The 18,675-nt window shown below is 48.1% G+C and overlaps 7 protein-coding genes across 7 annotated transcripts; 3 read left to right on the top strand and 4 right to left on the bottom strand.

Moving 5' to 3' along the window:
• Window positions 1-4,507: 4,507 nt before the first annotated feature.
• Window positions 4,508-5,601, bottom strand: H6S33_010739 (uncharacterized protein; the record flags this gene model as incomplete). The annotated part of the gene is made up of 1 exon (XM_044842092.1): window positions 4,508-5,601. A coding segment is annotated over one exon (1,094 nt), but the record flags the coding sequence as incomplete, so codon positions are not given.
• Window positions 5,602-5,904: 303 nt separating this feature from the next.
• Window positions 5,905-10,171, bottom strand: H6S33_010740 (uncharacterized protein; the record flags this gene model as incomplete). Its single annotated transcript, XM_044842093.1, has 1 exon — window positions 5,905-10,171. A coding segment is annotated over one exon (4,267 nt), but the record flags the coding sequence as incomplete, so codon positions are not given.
• A 359-nt stretch (window positions 10,172-10,530) lies between these two features.
• Window positions 10,531-11,043, bottom strand: H6S33_010741 (uncharacterized protein; the record flags this gene model as incomplete). The annotated part of the gene is made up of 1 exon (XM_044842094.1): window positions 10,531-11,043. A coding segment is annotated over one exon (513 nt), but the record flags the coding sequence as incomplete, so codon positions are not given.
• A 606-nt stretch (window positions 11,044-11,649) lies between these two features.
• Window positions 11,650-12,090, bottom strand: H6S33_010742 (uncharacterized protein; the record flags this gene model as incomplete). Its single annotated transcript, XM_044842095.1, has 1 exon — window positions 11,650-12,090. A coding segment is annotated over one exon (441 nt), but the record flags the coding sequence as incomplete, so codon positions are not given.
• A 1,721-nt stretch (window positions 12,091-13,811) lies between these two features.
• On the top strand, window positions 13,812-15,893 carry H6S33_010743 (uncharacterized protein; the record flags this gene model as incomplete). The annotated part of the gene is made up of 1 exon (XM_044842096.1): window positions 13,812-15,893. A coding segment is annotated over one exon (2,082 nt), but the record flags the coding sequence as incomplete, so codon positions are not given.
• A 59-nt stretch (window positions 15,894-15,952) lies between these two features.
• Window positions 15,953-16,459, top strand: H6S33_010744 (uncharacterized protein; the record flags this gene model as incomplete). The annotated part of the gene is made up of 1 exon (XM_044842097.1): window positions 15,953-16,459. A coding segment is annotated over one exon (507 nt), but the record flags the coding sequence as incomplete, so codon positions are not given.
• A 1,079-nt stretch (window positions 16,460-17,538) lies between these two features.
• Window positions 17,539-18,399, top strand: H6S33_010745 (uncharacterized protein; the record flags this gene model as incomplete). Its single annotated transcript, XM_044842098.1, has 1 exon — window positions 17,539-18,399. The coding sequence occupies one exon, from the start codon at window positions 17,539-17,541 to the stop codon at window positions 18,397-18,399; it is 861 nt and encodes a 286-aa protein (XP_044696675.1).
• Window positions 18,400-18,675: the final 276 nt, after the last annotated feature.

The raw sequence follows: 18,675 nt of genomic DNA on the forward strand, positions 1-18,675 counted from the left end.
ATTCTATACGCTAACTCTAGTGAATCTTGGTTGATAACGTAGCTCGAGGGGCCCGTATCGGATCAAGGAGATTCATACTCGACGTTGACTGAAGAGACCTTGGAGACTTCTACCTTTGTAGCTGTTAGCCGAACTCTGAGCTCTGCGTAGTGTACTCTTGTGGTCTGGTACGCATCCCTCACAGAAACCACGCGCACGAAGGCAGGAGAGGCCAACCGCAACAGCGTCAGGTGTGAAAGCGAGGGGGGGTGGGTCGAGTGTGGGTCCTCGGGCTTCTGGTTGTCAGGCAGCAAGGAATTGAGGAGTGGTGATGACCGGTAGGTCAACTAAGGAGTAAGAGGGGTCGTCGGTCCCTGGAGCAACGGCTAAAGACTGTGCCCGAGTCGTGTTTGAAGTAGTGTCCTCTTGAGGGGACATGCAAAGAGGGTTGAGTCGGAGACTCAGTATGTATGGAGGTCGCAATCGAAAGTGCCGACCGTATTGTATTGAGGGGTGGTCTCGGAGACCGGTTGGGTTGGGGTGAGGGGAGCGGGCCGCCTCGGGTAAAAGTGGGTGGCCTGGTTAAGGCCGATAAAGAGGGGTAAGGTCACGGGACCTTGGGTAAAAAATTTGACGATAGTAACGCGACCGTAAGGTCCTAACTTCGCGGGCTGTCGAGCACTTTGGCAGTAGGTCCTCGCTAACTAGAGATTACTGACAGTGTGCGTACCCGACGTTTGGGATCACTCGTGCGATGAGTGAAAGTAGGGAGGGACGAAGGCGGCTTTCGAAAGTAGCCGCTGGTTTGGCGAGGGGTGAATGGTGGACGCGACCCGTGAGGGCACCGAACGAGCAAAGAATGGGGGGTGTCGAGCGAGGGAAGTTCAGGGACCGAAGCAATTCGAGAATCAGTATAACTCCATCTCGGGGGGAAGAAATCCTATCGCGAGCCAGAGGCGAGCGAGTAGAATGCAGAAGAAGAAGAAGAAGAAACTTATATTGCTTTGAAGTACAAGACTTATCGCACGCCGACCCAACTGCCTAAAACACGAACCGAACAAAAGAAAGAAAAGAAAAACAACAGACGCAAACGAACAAGAACAAGAACAAGAACAAGAACAAAAACGAACACGAACGAACACGAACAATAACAAGGAGATTCCAGAACAACACTCAGCCAGAAAACCCAACGACAAGGAGAAATGACATATCTCAGCGGACTCCAGCGCTGGATCCATCGAGACAAAAGATAAAAACAAAATTAAAGAGTAAAAGGAAACTGCCCTTCCTAATCCCGTGCCTGATCATTTTCTTCCATCCCCTCTTCCAGGTCCGCCTCCGCCTCCGCCGACTCGTACCATTTCGAGAGTTGAGATTGTTTTGCAAATTGTAGGATGAGGTCCGTTTTCAGGTTTGTGAACATCCAGTTTTCCCAGGTCATCGCTCCAGGGATCTTCTCTATCAGAGGGGTGCGGATTCCAGCCCACGCTGGGCATTCCATAAGTATATGTTTCGCTGAGTTTTCCATACCATACTGGCATGGTTCGGGGTCCGTATGTACTGCGTGTTTGTCGATTCGGGTGGTTTGGCACTGGATTCGGAATACTTTTTTTGCTTCGGTAAGGGTGAGTTTTGCTATCTTAGGAGGGGGCGGAATTCCCCCCGATGGTGGTAGGTCGGTATTGGTTGTGTATTCCATTCTTCCAGCAGGTGGTCGCGTAGTAGTTTGTTTTGATTCCACTTATCTCTCGCATTTCCGGGGGTCTAGTATGGGAGTAGTAGGGAGGCGATTCGGTGTAAGCCTGTTCCTTTGATATTTGCTTCTCTGTATGGGAGGAGCTCGATCAGGGATTCATTGTTGGGGTGGGTTTCATCGGTACAGAGTATTCTGGTTCCGTACTTTTTTGAGCGATATGTCAGAAGATGTTCTAAGGGGGGTAGGCCTGCTTCTCGGAGGAGTTTAGCTCTTTTGGTCCATCGTGGTAGGCCGGTGATGATCCGGGCCGCTTCATTATATAGTGGTTCGAGGGATCTTATAATGTGGTCTGCGCCAGTCCACCAAGCCTCGGATCCGTAGAGTAGGCTTGGGAGGAAGCCTTGTGTTATGATATGATGGTTTGTTTTGACCGTTATGCCTGGCAAGGGGGCTGTGTATCGAATCTGGTGGAGGGCTTTAAGGCCTTTTGCGATCGCTGCTTCGATGTGGGGCCGGAAGGAGAGGGTCGGATCTATCCAGACTCCTACATATTTCAGTCTTTCCTTGGGGTGTATATTGATATTGTTAACTTTGACCGGAAGTCGTGGTTGTTGTGTGGATGATGTGGTGGGCCGGAAGAAGATCAGGTCGGATTTATCCGGGTCGTACTTGATTTGGAGTGGCTCAGCTTTTATTAGTCTCTCTCTCATTCGTTCCTCCATTCTCTTGATTGTGAAGCCTGGTGTTTTGGATATTTGTACCAGCGCGTCGTCATCGATGTAAGTAGTGTCCATCTCTTTCGGGCTGCTTGTTGGGTCCAGGATTACTCCAGCATAGATCATAAATAGCACCGGGGACATGGGGCTGCCTTGCGGCACTCCAGAATCATAGGGCTGTGGCTCTTCTAGCTCATGGTTGAATTGAAACTGTAGTTTTCTGCCGGTATTGAATTCCTTGCACCATTCTGTTAAGTAGGTAGGGAATTTTTGTTGTTGCATGATTTCCGCGAGGAGTAGGTGGTCAACGCAGTTAAAAGCTCCTTGGATATCATTGGTTAGGATCGCTGGTCTGTCTCGCCGAGCGACTCCGGTACTGTTTTTCAGTAGTAGGTTTTGTTGTATTGGCGTTAAGGTTCTCAGCAGGGCGTCGATTGCCGAGATAGTTGGTCTTCCTCCAAATTGATTCGCTGAGAGTGTGCCTAGAATTTCTCCAGCGGTGCAGAGTCTCTGAGCCACTATCTTCTCCAGAATTTTGCTGAAGCATTGTAGAAGGGAAATGGGCCGGTAGGCTCTTGCTTCATGATAGTTTGCTTTGCCGGGTTTCGGGATCGGGATGCACTTAGCTATTTTCCATTCCGCTGGGTATACCCCGTGCCGGAGCATGGCAGAGAACATGTCTTGAATTAGAGTTGTGTTTGCTCTCACTATTGCTTTAATAAAGGTATAGGGGATGCCGTCCAGGCCGGTCGCCGAGTGCGCTGGACAGGAATCGATTGCTTTATTAAGTTCTTCGGGGGTGACTATGTCGAAGGTGTTGCTAAGGTCAAAAGAGGGGGGCCTAATGTTTAGGGGGGAATGGTCGGGGGACGTCCGTTTTGAGGGGAAAAGTTGGGTTCTTAGAGCTTGACACTTCCCCGCAAACGTTTCTTCACCTTGTATTGTTGGTATGATTGTGTCTCTTCTCCTTCCTGCATTCAGGATTCTCCAGACTTCACTACCTTTCGCCTCGTTCATCGTCTTTTCCCGCTGGTCCGCTTTTGCTTTCCGGATCATGACTGTCCATTCTCTGCATGCCTTCCGGTGCTCCTCCACGTGGTTGGGTTTCTTTGTATTTCTCGCCTTCCTTTCTGCCGCGTTTACCCTTGTCTTCATTTGTTTCATTTCCTCTGACCACCAGGAGTTGGCTCTTACTCCTTCCTTCGAAAGTGGTGTTACTATACTGATTGTTGCCCTGACCAGTTCCAGGAAGAAGTCGACAGTTTGTTCCGTATGTTCCTTGGTTTCCCATGCCTCTGCAGGGAGAGAAATGTTTGACATATGGTTCTCCAAGAGCTTCCAGTCTGTTTGTCGCCACATCCGTCTTGGTACAAATGGTGGTTTTTCCAAGTGTAAGTGGACGGAGGTTCTCCCGTGGTCTGAGCCCGCTCCGTAGGGTTCAGTGCTCCATCGTAAGTTGTGGTCAAGTGTTGGGCCTTTTACAAATGTAAGGTCGATGATTGTGGGTCTTTTCCCTCTGTCTCTGGGGAAATGCGTAAAGATGCCTGTTTCGTTCAGGAGGGTCAGTTTCTGTCAGGTTATCCATCGTTTTAACCGTGCACCGTTGACGCGGTCTGCTCGAATGTTGTTTCTGTATTCATGTGAATTTACTCCATACCACATCTGATGGTGGCAGTTGAAGTCTCCCATTACTAGGCAATTATCAAGGGTTTGGATAGTTTTTGCTATTTGGGCGAAGGGGCCACTTCGGCCTGGGGAGTAAATATTTAGGATTTGGGTTTTCTTGTTCTGGATTTCTACCGTAATGGATACTATGAAATTATCGTATGTGTAGTGGTGTTTTGGTTTGAGGTTGGCATGTTTGCGGACGTATGTTGCACATTTTGTGTTGGTGTTGCTGGCTGTGAAAATATAAAAAAGATTTGATTCTGGTGGGTATCCCTCTGCTGAGGTCCATGGTTCTTGTAATAATAGGAAATAAATACTAGAGTCTGTTTCCGCTTCTTCTACCGCCGCCTTGGTAATCAGTTCGCTCCGTGCCCAATTAAGTTGGTGTGCGAGCGCGGTGGTTCGGGGCCTAGGCATTATTTGTCATGTGTTGGTCATCTTCGGGAACGGGTGGGTCTCCGACCGGGGCGGTAGCTGGTACTTGAATTATTGGGAGTAACTCCTGAACGGGTGCGGCAGGTGGGTCTTGGGCAGGTGGGGCGTTTTCCTTTCCTTTGTTGAGGAATCGGCGTTTGACTCTTTCAGGGCATGCTGGGTCGGAGGCCTTATGGATTCCTTTGCAGTTCAGACATCTGATTGGGGTGTGGGTACATCTATATCCTCCCTGGCATTGATTGCATGGGTGGAAACTGGTGAGGTGATCTCCGGCGCAGTGGCCGCATTTTCCATTGTTCTTACATCTCTCCTGGCGATGGCCGTATTCGAGGCACTTCGCACACTGGGTATCCGGGAAGGTTGGGAGGAAGGCCTCGATATGGCAGCTTCGGTTGAACAGAGATAGGAATTTAACTCCTAGCGTTTCCATTGTGATTTGTCCTGGGAGTGCGATGACCATTGATGAGTGAGTTTTCTCCATTCGAGTTTCTGCCCTGGAGATCCAGCGGGGAACCTGGGCAAGTTGGAAGTTCTCTCCGTAGTTGCTTCTGATTTCTGATGCTACCAATTGTCCCGCCTCAATGCCCTCCCCGACCGTTGTGGGGATTCCATGGAGGAGAAACTTTGACCATTTAGAGTTTGCGTGGATGACAGCGACCAGTACCTGTAGGGTGAGGAGGGCCTCCTCAATCTCTTTCGCATATTCCATTGCCTTTGTTGCCGGGGTAACGAATTTTGTTTCCAGGATGAAGTTGTCCTTGGGTGTTCTTCTTGCCGAGATGAAATGGCAGGACTCGTCTTGGATTCTTGCATTGACAAGGGTCCTGATCTCGGAGGGGTTAACGTCGGATGGGGCAGTAGTTTCAACAATGATCTGCCTGTTGATTTTAGTGTACTCTGGTTTGAAGAGGGGGTCCGCTTTTGGCTTTGCGGACTTCTTTTTCCTCTCGATGACCTGGAAGTTTCCTTGGGCGGGACCGGGTGCCGAGGCCACGGCGGCCCAGGTGCCTGCCTTCCATCCACGAGGTGGGGCTTGTTGGGGGGGTGCGGGTGGGGGGGCCTGAGGAGCTGCCTGTGGCGCTGCTTGGGGGACTGTTTGTGGGACCGCTGGAGGGTGTGAATTAGAGTGTGGGAGAATAGACGACTTGAGGAGGGTTTGAACACGTGACCTTTGTGAGGAATATGTTTATAGTGCAAAGAAGATACTATTGCGCCGCTGAGTTCCAGCGACAACTATGGGAGTTTGTTACTCCTTATATAAAGATAGTTCTTAGTACCACGTGATCCCCTGATTACATAATCCTAGCGCTAAGCCTTCTTATTCCAACTATGAGTCATCCCTTATACATGAGTAATTACCATACATAACCGATGTCGCAATGCCATATTTTTACACTTCCCCTCACTTGCCACATCGTATCAATTCTGACAATTCTTGGTGAGCTGGTTTTGGTAGTCCTTTGGTCATTATGTCCGCGACATTATCTTCGGTAGGGACGTAGAGGATTTCGAAGGTTCTGGCTTCGAGTTGTTCACGTGTGTAGTGGTAGTGAACGTCGATGTGCTTGGACCGGTCGTGGATGCGTGGGTTCCGACAGAGTTCGATAGAACCTGTGTTGTCGGCGTGTATGAAGTACTGGTATTGTTGTTGGAGTTCGAGCAAGGCATTACGAATCCATACCAGTTGTCGAGCTACGAGGGACAGGGCCATGTATTCGGCTTCTGTTGTTGAGACTGCGACTGATTTCTGCTTCCGGCTTCTCCAGCTGATGGCTGACTTCCCTAGTCTGAACACGTATCCTGAGAACGATTTTCTGTCATCTAGGTCTGAAGCGTAGGAACTGTCTGAGAATCCGTCGAGTGTTCTAGTATTCCCCTTCGGGTAGAACAGGTTCCAGTCTTTGGTTCCGTTGAGGTATCGGAGAGTTCGCTTGGCTGCTCGTAGGTGGTCCTCGGTTGGACATGAGGAGTACTGGGAGAGAGCGGTAACGGCATGGGTGATATCAGGTCTGGTAGTTATACTCGCATACATCAGTGATCCTATTATGGATTGGTACTCAGTTGGTTTCTCGATTTGGTCTTCCGGTTCGCCTTTGTGAAGGTTGAGGTTCGGTTCGAGTGGTGTGCCAACTGGTTTACAGTTACCCATTCCAAATTTATCCAGGATCTTGTTGATGTATGCGCGTTGTGATAGTGTGATACCGTTGTTGGTTACCGTTATTTCTATTCCCAGTATGAACTTCGAGTTACCGAGATCCGTACATTCGAAATCTGCCTTGAGTAGTTGTCTGATTTCTTTTCTGAATGGGGAGTCGGGTCCGAATATCATGATATCGTCTACATACACCGATATATATAGATGATGGTTCTTATGTATGAAGATGCATGGGTCGAATTTGGCTGGGACGAATCCTTTCCATTGAAGGGAGTCTGCTAGGCAAGCATACCATTCACGGGGTGATTGCTTTAGTCCGTATATGCATTTTCGAAGTTTACAAACCTTGTTGTCCTGCCTGTAGCCTTCAGGCAGTTCCATATAGATTTCCTCCTTTAGTACACCATACAGGAAGGCTGACTTGACGTCCATTTGTTGTGGTATCCAACCGTTGTGTGCAGCTAGTGCCAGTAGGAGTCGTAGAGAATCATGTCGTGCAACGGGGGCGAAGGTCTCATCGTAGTCTTGGTACTGTACTTGGGTGAAGCCTTTAGCAACGTACCTTGCTTTGTACTGCTCGATTGTTCCGTCCGCGTTGTGTTTCACTTTGAATACCCATTTTCCTTTGACTACTGCTCGGTTGGATGGTCTGTTGACAATATCCCAGGTGTGGGCTTTGTCAAGAGCGTCTTTCTCAGTCTGTATCGCCTTTTTCCATAGGTGTTGATCGTCGCTCTGCATAGGTTGATTGAAGGTGGAAGGTTCTGTTACAAGGTGTATTTGGTAGTTCGGGGGGAGTTCGGATATGTCTCGATATTCCGTGTCTAACTCAGCCCTATGACGTCTGAAGTCTTCTTTGTATTGATCGATTAATTCTTGTTCAGTGGCTTTGTCTCCTGGGCCATTTTCTTTCACATCTTCGATATAACTCGAAAGTAACTTCTGTTGTTCTACTACCTTTTCGTTATACTCTTTCCTTCGTACTTCCATTTCAATTGCTTTATTTTTTCGCTGGCGTATTCGATCTGATCGTTTTGGAGGTTGTGGTGGTGTACCTTTAGGTGTTGTTGACGCAAGAGGTTTTCCTTTGAAGCCTTTGAATGGTACGACTGGTGCTGGAATGTTTTTCCAGTTAACTCTTGGGTCTCGCGGTTGTCCCATAGGTATGGCAGGTTCTTTTCCCTTGTGTGGTGTAACCGGTGGTGGTTTTCTAACCTGTTCCGGTGATTCCGGGAACAATCCTGGCATTTCTGTACGGTTCTCTTCGATTGCATTTGACTCGGGTTCTGGATCAGACCTGTCTTCTGATTCGTATCCGTCGTCTGATGGTGCAGTTGCCGTTTCTGGTTTCAGGCTGGGGATGAAGTCGAGTTCCACTGAGACTTCCCCTGATTCAGGAGGGGGGAATGTGACGTCCAGACTTTCAATTACCCTATGTTGTGTTCCTATCCAGATACGGTATATCTTATTACTGTCTGAGTATCCAACTATGATTCCTTCATACGCCCGGGGTGCTAGTTTGCTTCCTGCTGGCCTAGAGTTTTCTGGGATGTGGACATAGCATTTTTTGCCGAATGGTTGAAGGTGTTGTATACTTGGCTTGGTTCCTTTCAGGGCTTCAAAGGGGGTCTTTCCCTTAAGCGTACTGTGAGGTAGCCTGTTTTTGAGATAGACAGCTGTTGTGTATGCTTCTCCCCATAACGACTTAGGGTGGTCCATGATCATGCACCTGACCATTGTGGTTACCGTCCTATTGAATCGTTCTGCAACTCCATTAGATTCAGGAGTGTATGGGGGAGTCTGTTCATGAACTATTCCTTGTGAGTCGAAGTAGTTCGTTATGTCCTTGTTGATGTATTCACCACCACCATCCGTTCTGAATCTCAGTATTGTTGTACTATACTGTTTCTCGATCCTTGTAACGTAGTCCTTGATGGCCTTCTTTGCGTCTTCTTTCTGTTTTAGGAGGTATATCCATGCGAAGCGGGTGTAATCATCGATGAAGGATATATAGTACTGAGCTTTTCCTTGTGACTGTATACTGAACTTTCCAGATAGATCTGAGTGGATTAGTTCGAATGGCCGTTTGGATCTAGTACTAATTGGTGCAGGTTTCTTGTGTACGCTTTTTGATAGTGCACATTGACTGCAGTGGAAACTTTCTGGTTTGGGAGGCAGCCTTTGGATGTCGTGATACAAGTTTTCTAGTGTCGCAGGGTGGCCTAACGCTTGATGCCATTCATCGTAAGTGGTCAAACGAACTGTATTGCTAACTACTTGTACATTCCAAAGTCCCTTCTCCAATTTTGCCCAAATTATTCCTTTCTTTTCTTTTGTAACCAACTTGCTTCCTCCTCCTGACTCCGTTCTAAATCCCTTTTTGTCGAGCACGGTTTCGGAGACCAATCCCACATTTCCCAAGGTTGGGACCAACAGCACATCGGTGAGGAGTATGGAAGATCTGTTTCCATCGCGAAGGTAGCAGCTGAAACTAGCGCTTCCCATTCCGGTGACAGCGTGGTTGGTTCCATCAGCTGTTCGGACATTGCCGGTGTGAGGTTGGATGTTGATGAGTTGGTCTTGGAAGGGTGTGACGTGAGAGGTCGCTCCAGAATCAAGGATCCAAGTAAGGGGTTGGGAGATGTCGTGGCGTACCATACAGATAGTGGTTGTAGAGTCATTTACTACAACCGATGCCGAATTTTCCTTTCTCCTTCCTTTCCTGTTCTTGTTCTGTTCTTTGAGCTTTCTGCACTCCGTGTACTGGTGGCCTTTGTAAGGCTGACCCCTTTTCTTGCACCAGGTGCATTCCTTGTCGCTTGTGGTACTCCTGGTATGGAGCACTTTGTTTCCTGTTTGAGGGGCTACCTCATCCAGGTTCTGTACGTCTTGGTAGGTAACGTCCTGTTTGGTGTGGATGTTGTCGACGACGTTGCTCATCGATTTGGGTAGCGAACTTAGCAGGAATGCCGACATGGCTTCGTTGGATTTGGTGAGGGGTAGGAGAGCCTGAGCGAGTTTGTGGTCTGCGCTTTGGCATCTGGACTTGAGAGTATTCCAGTTCGCATCGAAGGTCGCGAGATGCTCGGCCAGTGATCCGCCTTCTTGCATCTTCGTGTCTAGGACGCGGCTGAGGAGGGTGATCGTGGTGTTGGGTGAGACACGATCGTAGAGGTCTTTGAGCGCCTTCCATGCGTAGAATGCATTTTCGGCGGAGACGACTGTTGGTTGTATTTCTTCGCATACAGCAGAGATGAGAAGGCTGTGCATTTGTTTACGAGCCTTCTCTATCTCGGTTTTGCTGAGTTCGGTGTCATTCTCGTCAGGGTTCTCGATGCTCAACGCTTCCCACCAGTCTACAGCATCGAATGTTATCCTCCAGGCACTCGCCCAAGTTTGATAGTTGGATTGCCCTTGTAGTTTATGGAGTCCATCAAACTTGAGACGAATGTTACTGGTGGCTGTTGTCTCTGAGGGTTTGATCTCAGCAGCCTCGGATGACGATTCTCCTTCTGAAGGCATGATGTTGTATGAAGTGTTGTTGAGTTAAGCGAGGTGGCGATGGTGTAGTGCGGATTCTATTTGGCAGAACCCGGGCTCATAACCTGTGAATTGGAGTGTGGGAGAATAGACGACTTGAGGAGGGTTTGAACACGTGACCTTTGTGAGGAATATGTTTATAGTGCAAAGAAGATACTATTGCGCCGCTGAGTTCCAGCGACAACTATGGGAGTTTTTTACTCCTTATATACAGATAGTTCTTAGTACCACGTGATCCCCTGATTACATAATCCTAGCGCTAAGCCTTCTTATTCCAACTATGAGTCATCCCTTATACATGAGTAATTACCATACATAACCGATGTCGCAATGCCATATTTTTACAGAGGGGGCATTCTTTGTCCTTGCGGTTGTTGTGGTTTTCGCTGTTGTTGCTGTTGTTGCTGTTGTTGCGGTTGCTGCGGTTGCTGCGGTTGTGGTTGTTTATTGAGGAGCGCGTGGATCGCCGAATGCATATTGGTGATCATGTTTGTCTGCGCCTCAATTTGATGTTTCAGTGTGTCCACTGTTCTCCGGAGTGTAGTCGTTTGCTCTTCGAGGATTTCAATCCTGTCGGAGGGCGGGCAGATCCGGCTGGTGGCATGTCTGATGGCCCAGGTAATATAGTTCAGGTCCGTCTGGGTGTGGGTGTCCTGGGGGACAATGCTCGGGTAGAGGTAGTCAACTCTTGGTTGGTAGGGGTCATTGTAGTCGGATTCTGTTGCAAAGGTCGAGGAGAATTCCTGTTCTTGAGCTCTGGATGGGGTTGGGTCGGGAACCTGAGTGTTCCTGTTCTGCGAGGGGGCTGTCCCTTGCTGGGAAGACTGAGTGAAAAAGGACTGGAGCGAAGCTTGCTGTGACACAACTGAGTGTCCAGTTCTTCTGGCGGCGTAAAGTGATGTTTCAGATAGGTTTCTTTTCCTTCCCTTTGGGAGGTCAAGGCTGGAGAATTCTTCGCTAGAAGCCAGTTTTCGTGGTGTTTCTTTCGCTAGGAACAACAAACGCGCCCGTACGATCGGGGACAAGGTTGCTCAGCCTGGTATGGTATACCAGGGTAAACTGAAGGGAGTAAAATAAAGTGTTTTCGAAGCGAGGTTAATTGTCAGGGAGTTCTTTGCGAGCCAGAGGCGAGCGAGTAGAATACAGAAGAAGAAGAAGAAACTTATATTGCTTTGAAGTACAAGACTTATCGCACGCCGACCCAACCGCCTAAAACACAAAACCGAACAAAAGAAAGAAAGAAAAGAAAAAAAACAACAAACGCAAACAAACAAACAAGAACAAGAACGAACACGAACGAACACAAACAAGAGTAAGGAAATTCCGGAACGACACTTAACCAGAAAATCCAACGACAAGGAGAAATAACATACCTCAGCGAACTCGGGCGCTGGATTCATCAAAACAAAGTAAAACCAAAGTTAAAAGGTAAGAGGAAACCGCCCTTCCTAATCCCGACCCTAATCATTTTCTTCCATCCCCTCTTCTAGGTCCGCCTCCGCCTCTGCCGACTCGTACCACTTCGAGAGTTGAGAATTTTTTGCAAATTGTAAGATAAGGTCCGTTTTCAAGTTTGTAAACATCCAGTTTTCCCAGGTCATCGCTCCGGGGATCTTCTCTATCAGTGGGGCGCGGATTCGAGCCCACGCTGGGCATTCCATAAGTGTGTGTTTCGCTGAGTTTTCCATGCCACACTGGCATGGTTCGGGGTCTGTATGTACTGCGTGTTTATCGATTCGGGTAGTTTGGCACCGGATTCGAAAAACTTTTTTCGCTTCTGTAAGGGTGAGTTTCGCGATCTTGGGAGGGGGGCGGAATTCCCCCCGGTGATGATAGTCCGGTATTGGTTGTGTATTCCATTCTTCCAACAGGTGGTCGCGTAGTAGTTTGTTTTGATTCCACTTGTCTGTAACGGAGCCATTTCAACTGTCTGGTGTATGAGTACACACAGGGCCCGGTTACATGCTGAGAGTTATTGTTAGAAGCCAGTTGCATGGTGATATGCAAGTATCGGCAGTGTGGTTAGCTACCAGCTGTTAGAGTAACTACATTCCGGGCGCTAGGAAGGGGATCTATTCATGGGAGCAATGACTGACGAGTCTATGCCTCGCCAGTGTCTAGAAGACCAACCAGAGTGAAGCTCTGATTGTCCGGTGATCCTCTGTATCCTCTAAGCACTGAGTCCGCCGAAGGGCAGGGACTTTGCTAGGGAAGTCCCCAATAAGCGAAAGCTCTACAGCAACGATTAAGCTTACACCTGAGCGGTAGCTCATTCATGCAGGTCCTCGGTTGTGTGGCAACCAAGGCTGCAGGTGTTACAAAGGCTTTGACTAAGGGTGGTTGCCTTGGGTATCGGAAACACCTGCTGACGCTTAGAGAAAAGCGGGCTAGCGGTGGTATTGTTTTCCGGTACTGAGGAAAGGCCCACCGGAACTTAGTAAGGAGTTAGGAGCAGAGAATAGAGGCCTTCGAAGTGTAAGTACTGTTACGGGCATGCCAAGCATTTATGGGAGTGAGAGAAAGGCTAGTAGATACCCCCAAATACCCTCTGATACTAATGGCAACACCACTATCAACTCCGGTTCGCACCCACGAGGTGCGGTGCGATCAATATGCGACCAAATGCGGAGTTGCGGTTTTCCTAGTTAAAAAACACGTTTTCGACCCCAATAATAACCCCCGGAGCGTCAAACCGCCGGAGGGGAGTGTTTTGGTACCGGTGGATATATGAGGGACAGCTGGAATCAATCGGATCGAAGATCGGACCGCTCGGAGCGAATCGGCGCAAGCTGCCAGCCGACCGAGTACCTATCGGCGGTACCTGTGGGCATGAGAGGACTCTGCTATGTGGGAAAGCGATGTGGGAAGAGGCCTGAGTAGGTAGCTTTGCCGTCCGAGACCTCCGAATAGCCGTTGCTGACGATTATCCACCAGACGGCCGATGGAGAGGAAACATCGACAGGGAAACGTGCATTAGAATGGATAAATAGGTTGAGGGGTATCTGCGGGTTTAGGAGTTTGGATTACGGACTTAGGAGTTAAATGTTCTTGGTTGTTTTTCAGGGTCTCGGGCATGCCCTGAGTGTATTCTGTATTATTAGTAGATTGGGTCCTCGAGACATACGCAAGGGATATAAATACTGTGTCATTCACTGACTAGCCAAACCATCATCGGCGAAATCAGAGTCTTAACAATATAAATCGTTGATACGCGAGTTACAACTTTATTTGATTATATACTTCCTGAAATACTTGACTCTATCGTGACTTCGAACTCTACCTGAACTATTACGTCGAAGACGGTCGAACATCTTACACTAAACTCTAGTGAATCTTTGTTGATAACGTAGCTCGCGGGGCCCGTATCGGATCAAGGAGAATCATACTCGACGTTGACTGAAGAGACCTTGGAGACTTCTACCTTTGTAGCTGTTAGCCGAACTCTGAGCTCTGCGTAGTGTACTCTTGTGGTCTGGTACGCATCCCTCACAGTTACATTTACTACCAAGATACTTCCAAACCGCTGCCAAAAAAGACTATTACACAATACATTTGCTATACTACCACTTGGGAATAGAACCAAAGGATCTTTTGATCTTAGTAGTGCCCGAAGCTATTAGCTATGTTGAAAAGAAAAAGAGAAACAAGTTTAGAACCCGCTGTTAAGCAAAGAAGATTGGAACAGAGGCTTCCCTCCTTACCAGTACATGGAAAAAGACCTATACTGAAGGCAGGACTGTCATGGACGGTCAAAGGAAAGGATGAAGGCGCCCAAGGGTCTTTCCTGTTTGACACCGGTTGTACAGGAGCTATCCTCAACCAGAATTTTGTCAGGAAACATGGAATCCCCTTAGTGCGGCGGGATCAACCTCTGACAATGTTTGATGCTCAAGGAGATGTCATGATGGGAGGAGGCGAGTATTACACTCACACAGTCCGCATGACTATGGGAGATCATAAAGAGACACTCCGATGGGAGGTGGCTACACTGGAAGAAGGAATGACCGGTTACCTGCCAATTAGTTGGGCTAGGAAGCATAACCCGGACATCAATTGGGAACTCAACACCATGAGCTGGAGGAGTGACTACTGCAAGCAGAATTGTCTCCCAGCGGCCACCAAGATTGAACTGATCTCTCCATACCGAATGCTGGAAGAAGAAGAGACAGTCTATCAATTGGTTGGTTCAGTATGGCATGATGAGGACGGAGGTGATATTGCGGAGAAAATACACCACCTATACCGGGATTGGGCTGATGTGTTCAGTCAAGAGAAGATTGAGGAAATGCCGCCGCATTCCCATAATGATTTGAAGATCAAACTCTTGCCTGGTACCGCTCCCCCATTTGGCCCGCTATACCCATGTTCCGCTCCAGAGTTGAAGGCCCTCCGAGAGTACCTGGACAAAGAATTGTCTTCAGGAAAGATCTCTAGATCTAACAGCCCTGCTGCGGCCCCCATATTATTCATTCCTAAGAAGGATGGTACATTGCGGATTTGTGTGGATTACAGAGGGCTGAACAAGGTCACTGTCAAGGACAAGTACCCGCTGCCTATCATGAGTGAGCTCAGAGACAGGTTGTTCAAGGCCAAGATCTTCACTAAGATAGACCTGAAGAACGGCTTCAATTTGATCAGGATAGCCGAAGGTGATGAGTGGAAAACCGCTTTTAGAACCCGCTATGGACTGTATCAGTATAATGTGATGCCGTTTGGTCTATGCAATGCTCCCTCCGCCTTCCAGGCAATGATCAATGATGTGCTAAAGGAACTACTGGATGAAGGAGTGGTTGTCTATATCGACGACATCCTCATCTACTCGGAGGCTGAAAAAGAGCATGAGCTACTGGTCAAGAAGGTATTACAGAAGCTTAGGGAAGCAAAGCTCTGTGCCTCGATCAGCAAGACATCCTTCCATGTCCGAGAAGTAGAGTACCTAGGCTATCACATCTCGGAAGAAGGAGTATCTATGTCAGAAGACAAGGTGGAGGCAGTTAAGGAATGGCCGGTCCCTGAGAATATCAAGGCAGTACAGGCATTCCTCGGATTTGCAAACTTCTATCGCCGCTTCATTGAAGGCTTCAGTAAAGTTTGCAAACCATTAACTGACCTCTTGCAAAAAGACAAGAAATGGTATTGGACGGCAGCACATGAGCAGGCCTTTGAAGAACTCAAGAGGCTGTTCACAAGCGCTCCAATCCTCCTTCATTTTGACCCTAGTAGGAGAACGGTGGTCGAGACAGATGCCAGTGATTTTGCCAAGGGAGCGGTGCTCTCTCAGTATGGGGATGATGGGAAGCTACATCCGGTGGCATTCTATTCTAAGAAGTTCTCCCCTGCTGAGATCAACTATGACATTCATGATAAGGAAATGGGAGCTATTGTAGCCTCTTTCCGGGAATGGGAACACATGCTCAAATCTTGTGAGCAAGAGATCACGGTTTTTACAGACCACAAGAACTTGGAGTACTTTAATTCTACCAAGGTTCTCACTAGGCGGCAAGCTAGATGGTCTGAAGACCTCGCAGGCTACAATTTTAAAGTTGTCTATAGACCGGGAGAAAAGAATGGCAAGACTGATGTGCTATCTAGGCGCTGGGATCACCGCCTTAGAGAGGGAGGTGAAACTCTGCAGCCGGAGCCACAGATCTTTTTTAGGCCAGGTCAATTGGTTTTGGATCCTGCAAAGCTAGCGGCTGTCAGGGTGAATCAATTGCAGAATACATTCTTAGAGTGCGTATATATGGCTGCTAAAGAAGATAGTTTCTGGCAGGGATGCACCGCTCCCTGGTTGAAAGGAAACCAAGTTTGGACCAGAACTTGTCGGTCAAGAACAGTCTCATCTTCTACAAGAATAGGTGGTATATACCCAAAGACAAGAAGCTTCAGATGGAAATACTGTCCGATACCCATGACTCTAAGGTGGCTGGTCATTTTGGCCAATTTAAGACACTGGAGCGGGTGAAAAACAACTTCTTTTGGCCCAACATGGATAAGGATGTTGAGGAATATGTCCGGAGATGTGATAGCTGCCAGAGGAATAAGACCTCCAGACATAAGAAGTTTGGTATACTCCAACTGTTGGAGATACCCTATCGGCCATGGACTTCCATCTCTATGGACTTCATTGTGGGATTACCGGAATCTAGTGGGTTTACAAAGATCTGGGTAATAGTAGACCGTTTTTCGAAGATGGCACACTACTGTTACGGGCATGCCAAGCATTTACGGAGTGAGAGAAAGGCTAGTAGATACTCCTATACCCTTTAATACTAATGGCAACACCACTATCAACTCCGGTTCGCACCTACGAGGTACGGTGCGATCAATATGCGACCAAATGCGGAGTTGCGGTTTTCCTAGTTAAAAAACACGTTTTCAACCCCAATAATAACCCCCGGATCGTCAAACCGCCGGAGGGGAGTGTTTTGGTACCGGTGGATATATGAGGGACAGCTGGAATCAATCGGATCGAAGATCGGACCGCTCGGAGCGAATCGGCGCAAGCTGCCAGCCGACCGAGTACCTATCGGCGGTACCTGTGGGCATGAAAGGACTCTGCTATGTGGGAAAGCGATGTGGGAAGAGGCCTGAGTAGGTAGCCTTGCCGTCCGAGACCTCCGAATAGCCGACGCTGACGATTATCCACCAGATGGCCGATGGGGAAGAAACATTGACAGGGAAACGTGCATTAGAGTGGATAAATAGGTTGAGAGGTTTCAGCGGGTTTAGGAGTTTGGGTTACGGACTTAGGAGTTAAATGTTCTTGGTTGTTTTTCAGGGTCTCGGGTAGGCCCCGAGTGTATGCTGTATTATTAGAAGACGGGGTCCTCGAGACATAAGCGAGGGATATAAATACTGTGTCATTCACTGACTAGCCAAACCATTATCGGCGAAATCAGAGTCTTAACAATATAAATCGTTGATACGCGAGTTACAACTTTATTTGACTATACTTTTGGAATTACTTTACTCTATCGTGACTTCGAACTCTACCTGAACTATTACGTCGAAGACGGTCGAACATCAAACGCTAACTCTAGTGAATCTTTGTTGATAACGTAGCTCGCGGGGCCCGTATCGGATCAAGGAGAATCATACTCGATGTTGACTGAAGAGACCTTGGAGACTTCTACCTTTGTAGCTGTTAGCCGAACTCTGAGCTCTGCGTAGTGTACTCTTGTGGTCTGGTACGCATCCCTCACAACTACATCCCTCTTCCTACCCTCAATAAAACAGAAGATTTGGCTAAGTTGTTCTTGAAGGAAGTTTGGAGACTCCATGGTTTACCTGATGACATAGTCTCGGACAGAGATAGCAGGTTCATCTCTCACTTTTGAGAATCTCTCATGAGTCTCCTCAATGTGAAGCTGAAGATGTCCACATCTTTCCACCCCCAAACGGACGGTCAAACAGAAAGAGTTAATCAGACCCTGGAACATTACTTGCGGAGTTATTGTTCATATCAACAGGATGACTGGGCAGAACTCTTGCCTTTGGCAGAGTATGCTTATAACTCGGCGGTCTCTGAGTCTACCAAAGTATCGGCTTTTTATGCCAACTATGGATATGAACCCAGGACCAACTGGCCGGCCCCAAAGGAAGGAGTAGAATGGAATAATCCAGTGAGCGAGGTCATGATATCTCAATGGGAATCTATCTGGCAGGCTATGAATGCCAGCTTGGGTAAAGCTAGATTAAGAATGGCCCGGTGGTATGATGCTCATGCCCTGGCACCGCCTGAAATCAAGCCCGGAGATGAAGTTATGTTGGACCGGCGCAATGTGCAAACAAAGCGGCCTTTGGGAAAATTGGATCAGAAGAAGATGGGACCTTTTAAGGTCTTAGAAGCTATTGGTACCCGTGCCTACAAGCTCTCTCTTCCCCCCCAAATGGGAATCCACCCCGTCTTTCATGTCTCTCTTCTGGTACCGTATCGAGCACCGGTACATCCTGAGAGAAGAGTTCCTGTACCGGAGCCCGAAGAGATTGAAGGAGAACAGAACTGGGTTGTCCGAGAGGTAGCTGATAGCCGGGTCAATAAGAAAAGGAGACGAGTGGAATACCTAGTGCTGTGGGAAGATTATGAAAACGAGGATGCTACATGGGAACCTTGGGAGCATCTCAAGAAGAGTGCTGAAGAAGCCCTTCGGGATTTCCATATGAGGTATCCTAAAAAACCCAAAGACAAGCGGATTGTTGGGGTGTAGACTATTTCCTTTTGGGTTTTCATTTCCTTGCACCTCACGGAGTTTCTTGTCATATAGAATGAATGGTAATAGAATGGTTATAGATCTCGGAGACCAAGATCCTGGAAGAGGGGAGTGGTGTAACGGAGCCATTTCAACTGTCTGGTGTATGAGTACACACAAGGCCCGGTTACATGCTGAGAGTTATTGTTAGAAGCCAGTTGCACCGTGATATGCAAGTATCGGCAGTGTGGTTAGCTACCAGCTGTTAGAGTAACTACATTCCGGGCGCTAGGA

This window comes from Morchella sextelata, assembly GCF_020137385.1.
Source record: "Morchella sextelata strain SCLS chromosome Unknown scls_5, whole genome shotgun sequence".
Taxonomy (NCBI): domain Eukaryota; kingdom Fungi; phylum Ascomycota; class Pezizomycetes; order Pezizales; family Morchellaceae; genus Morchella; species Morchella sextelata.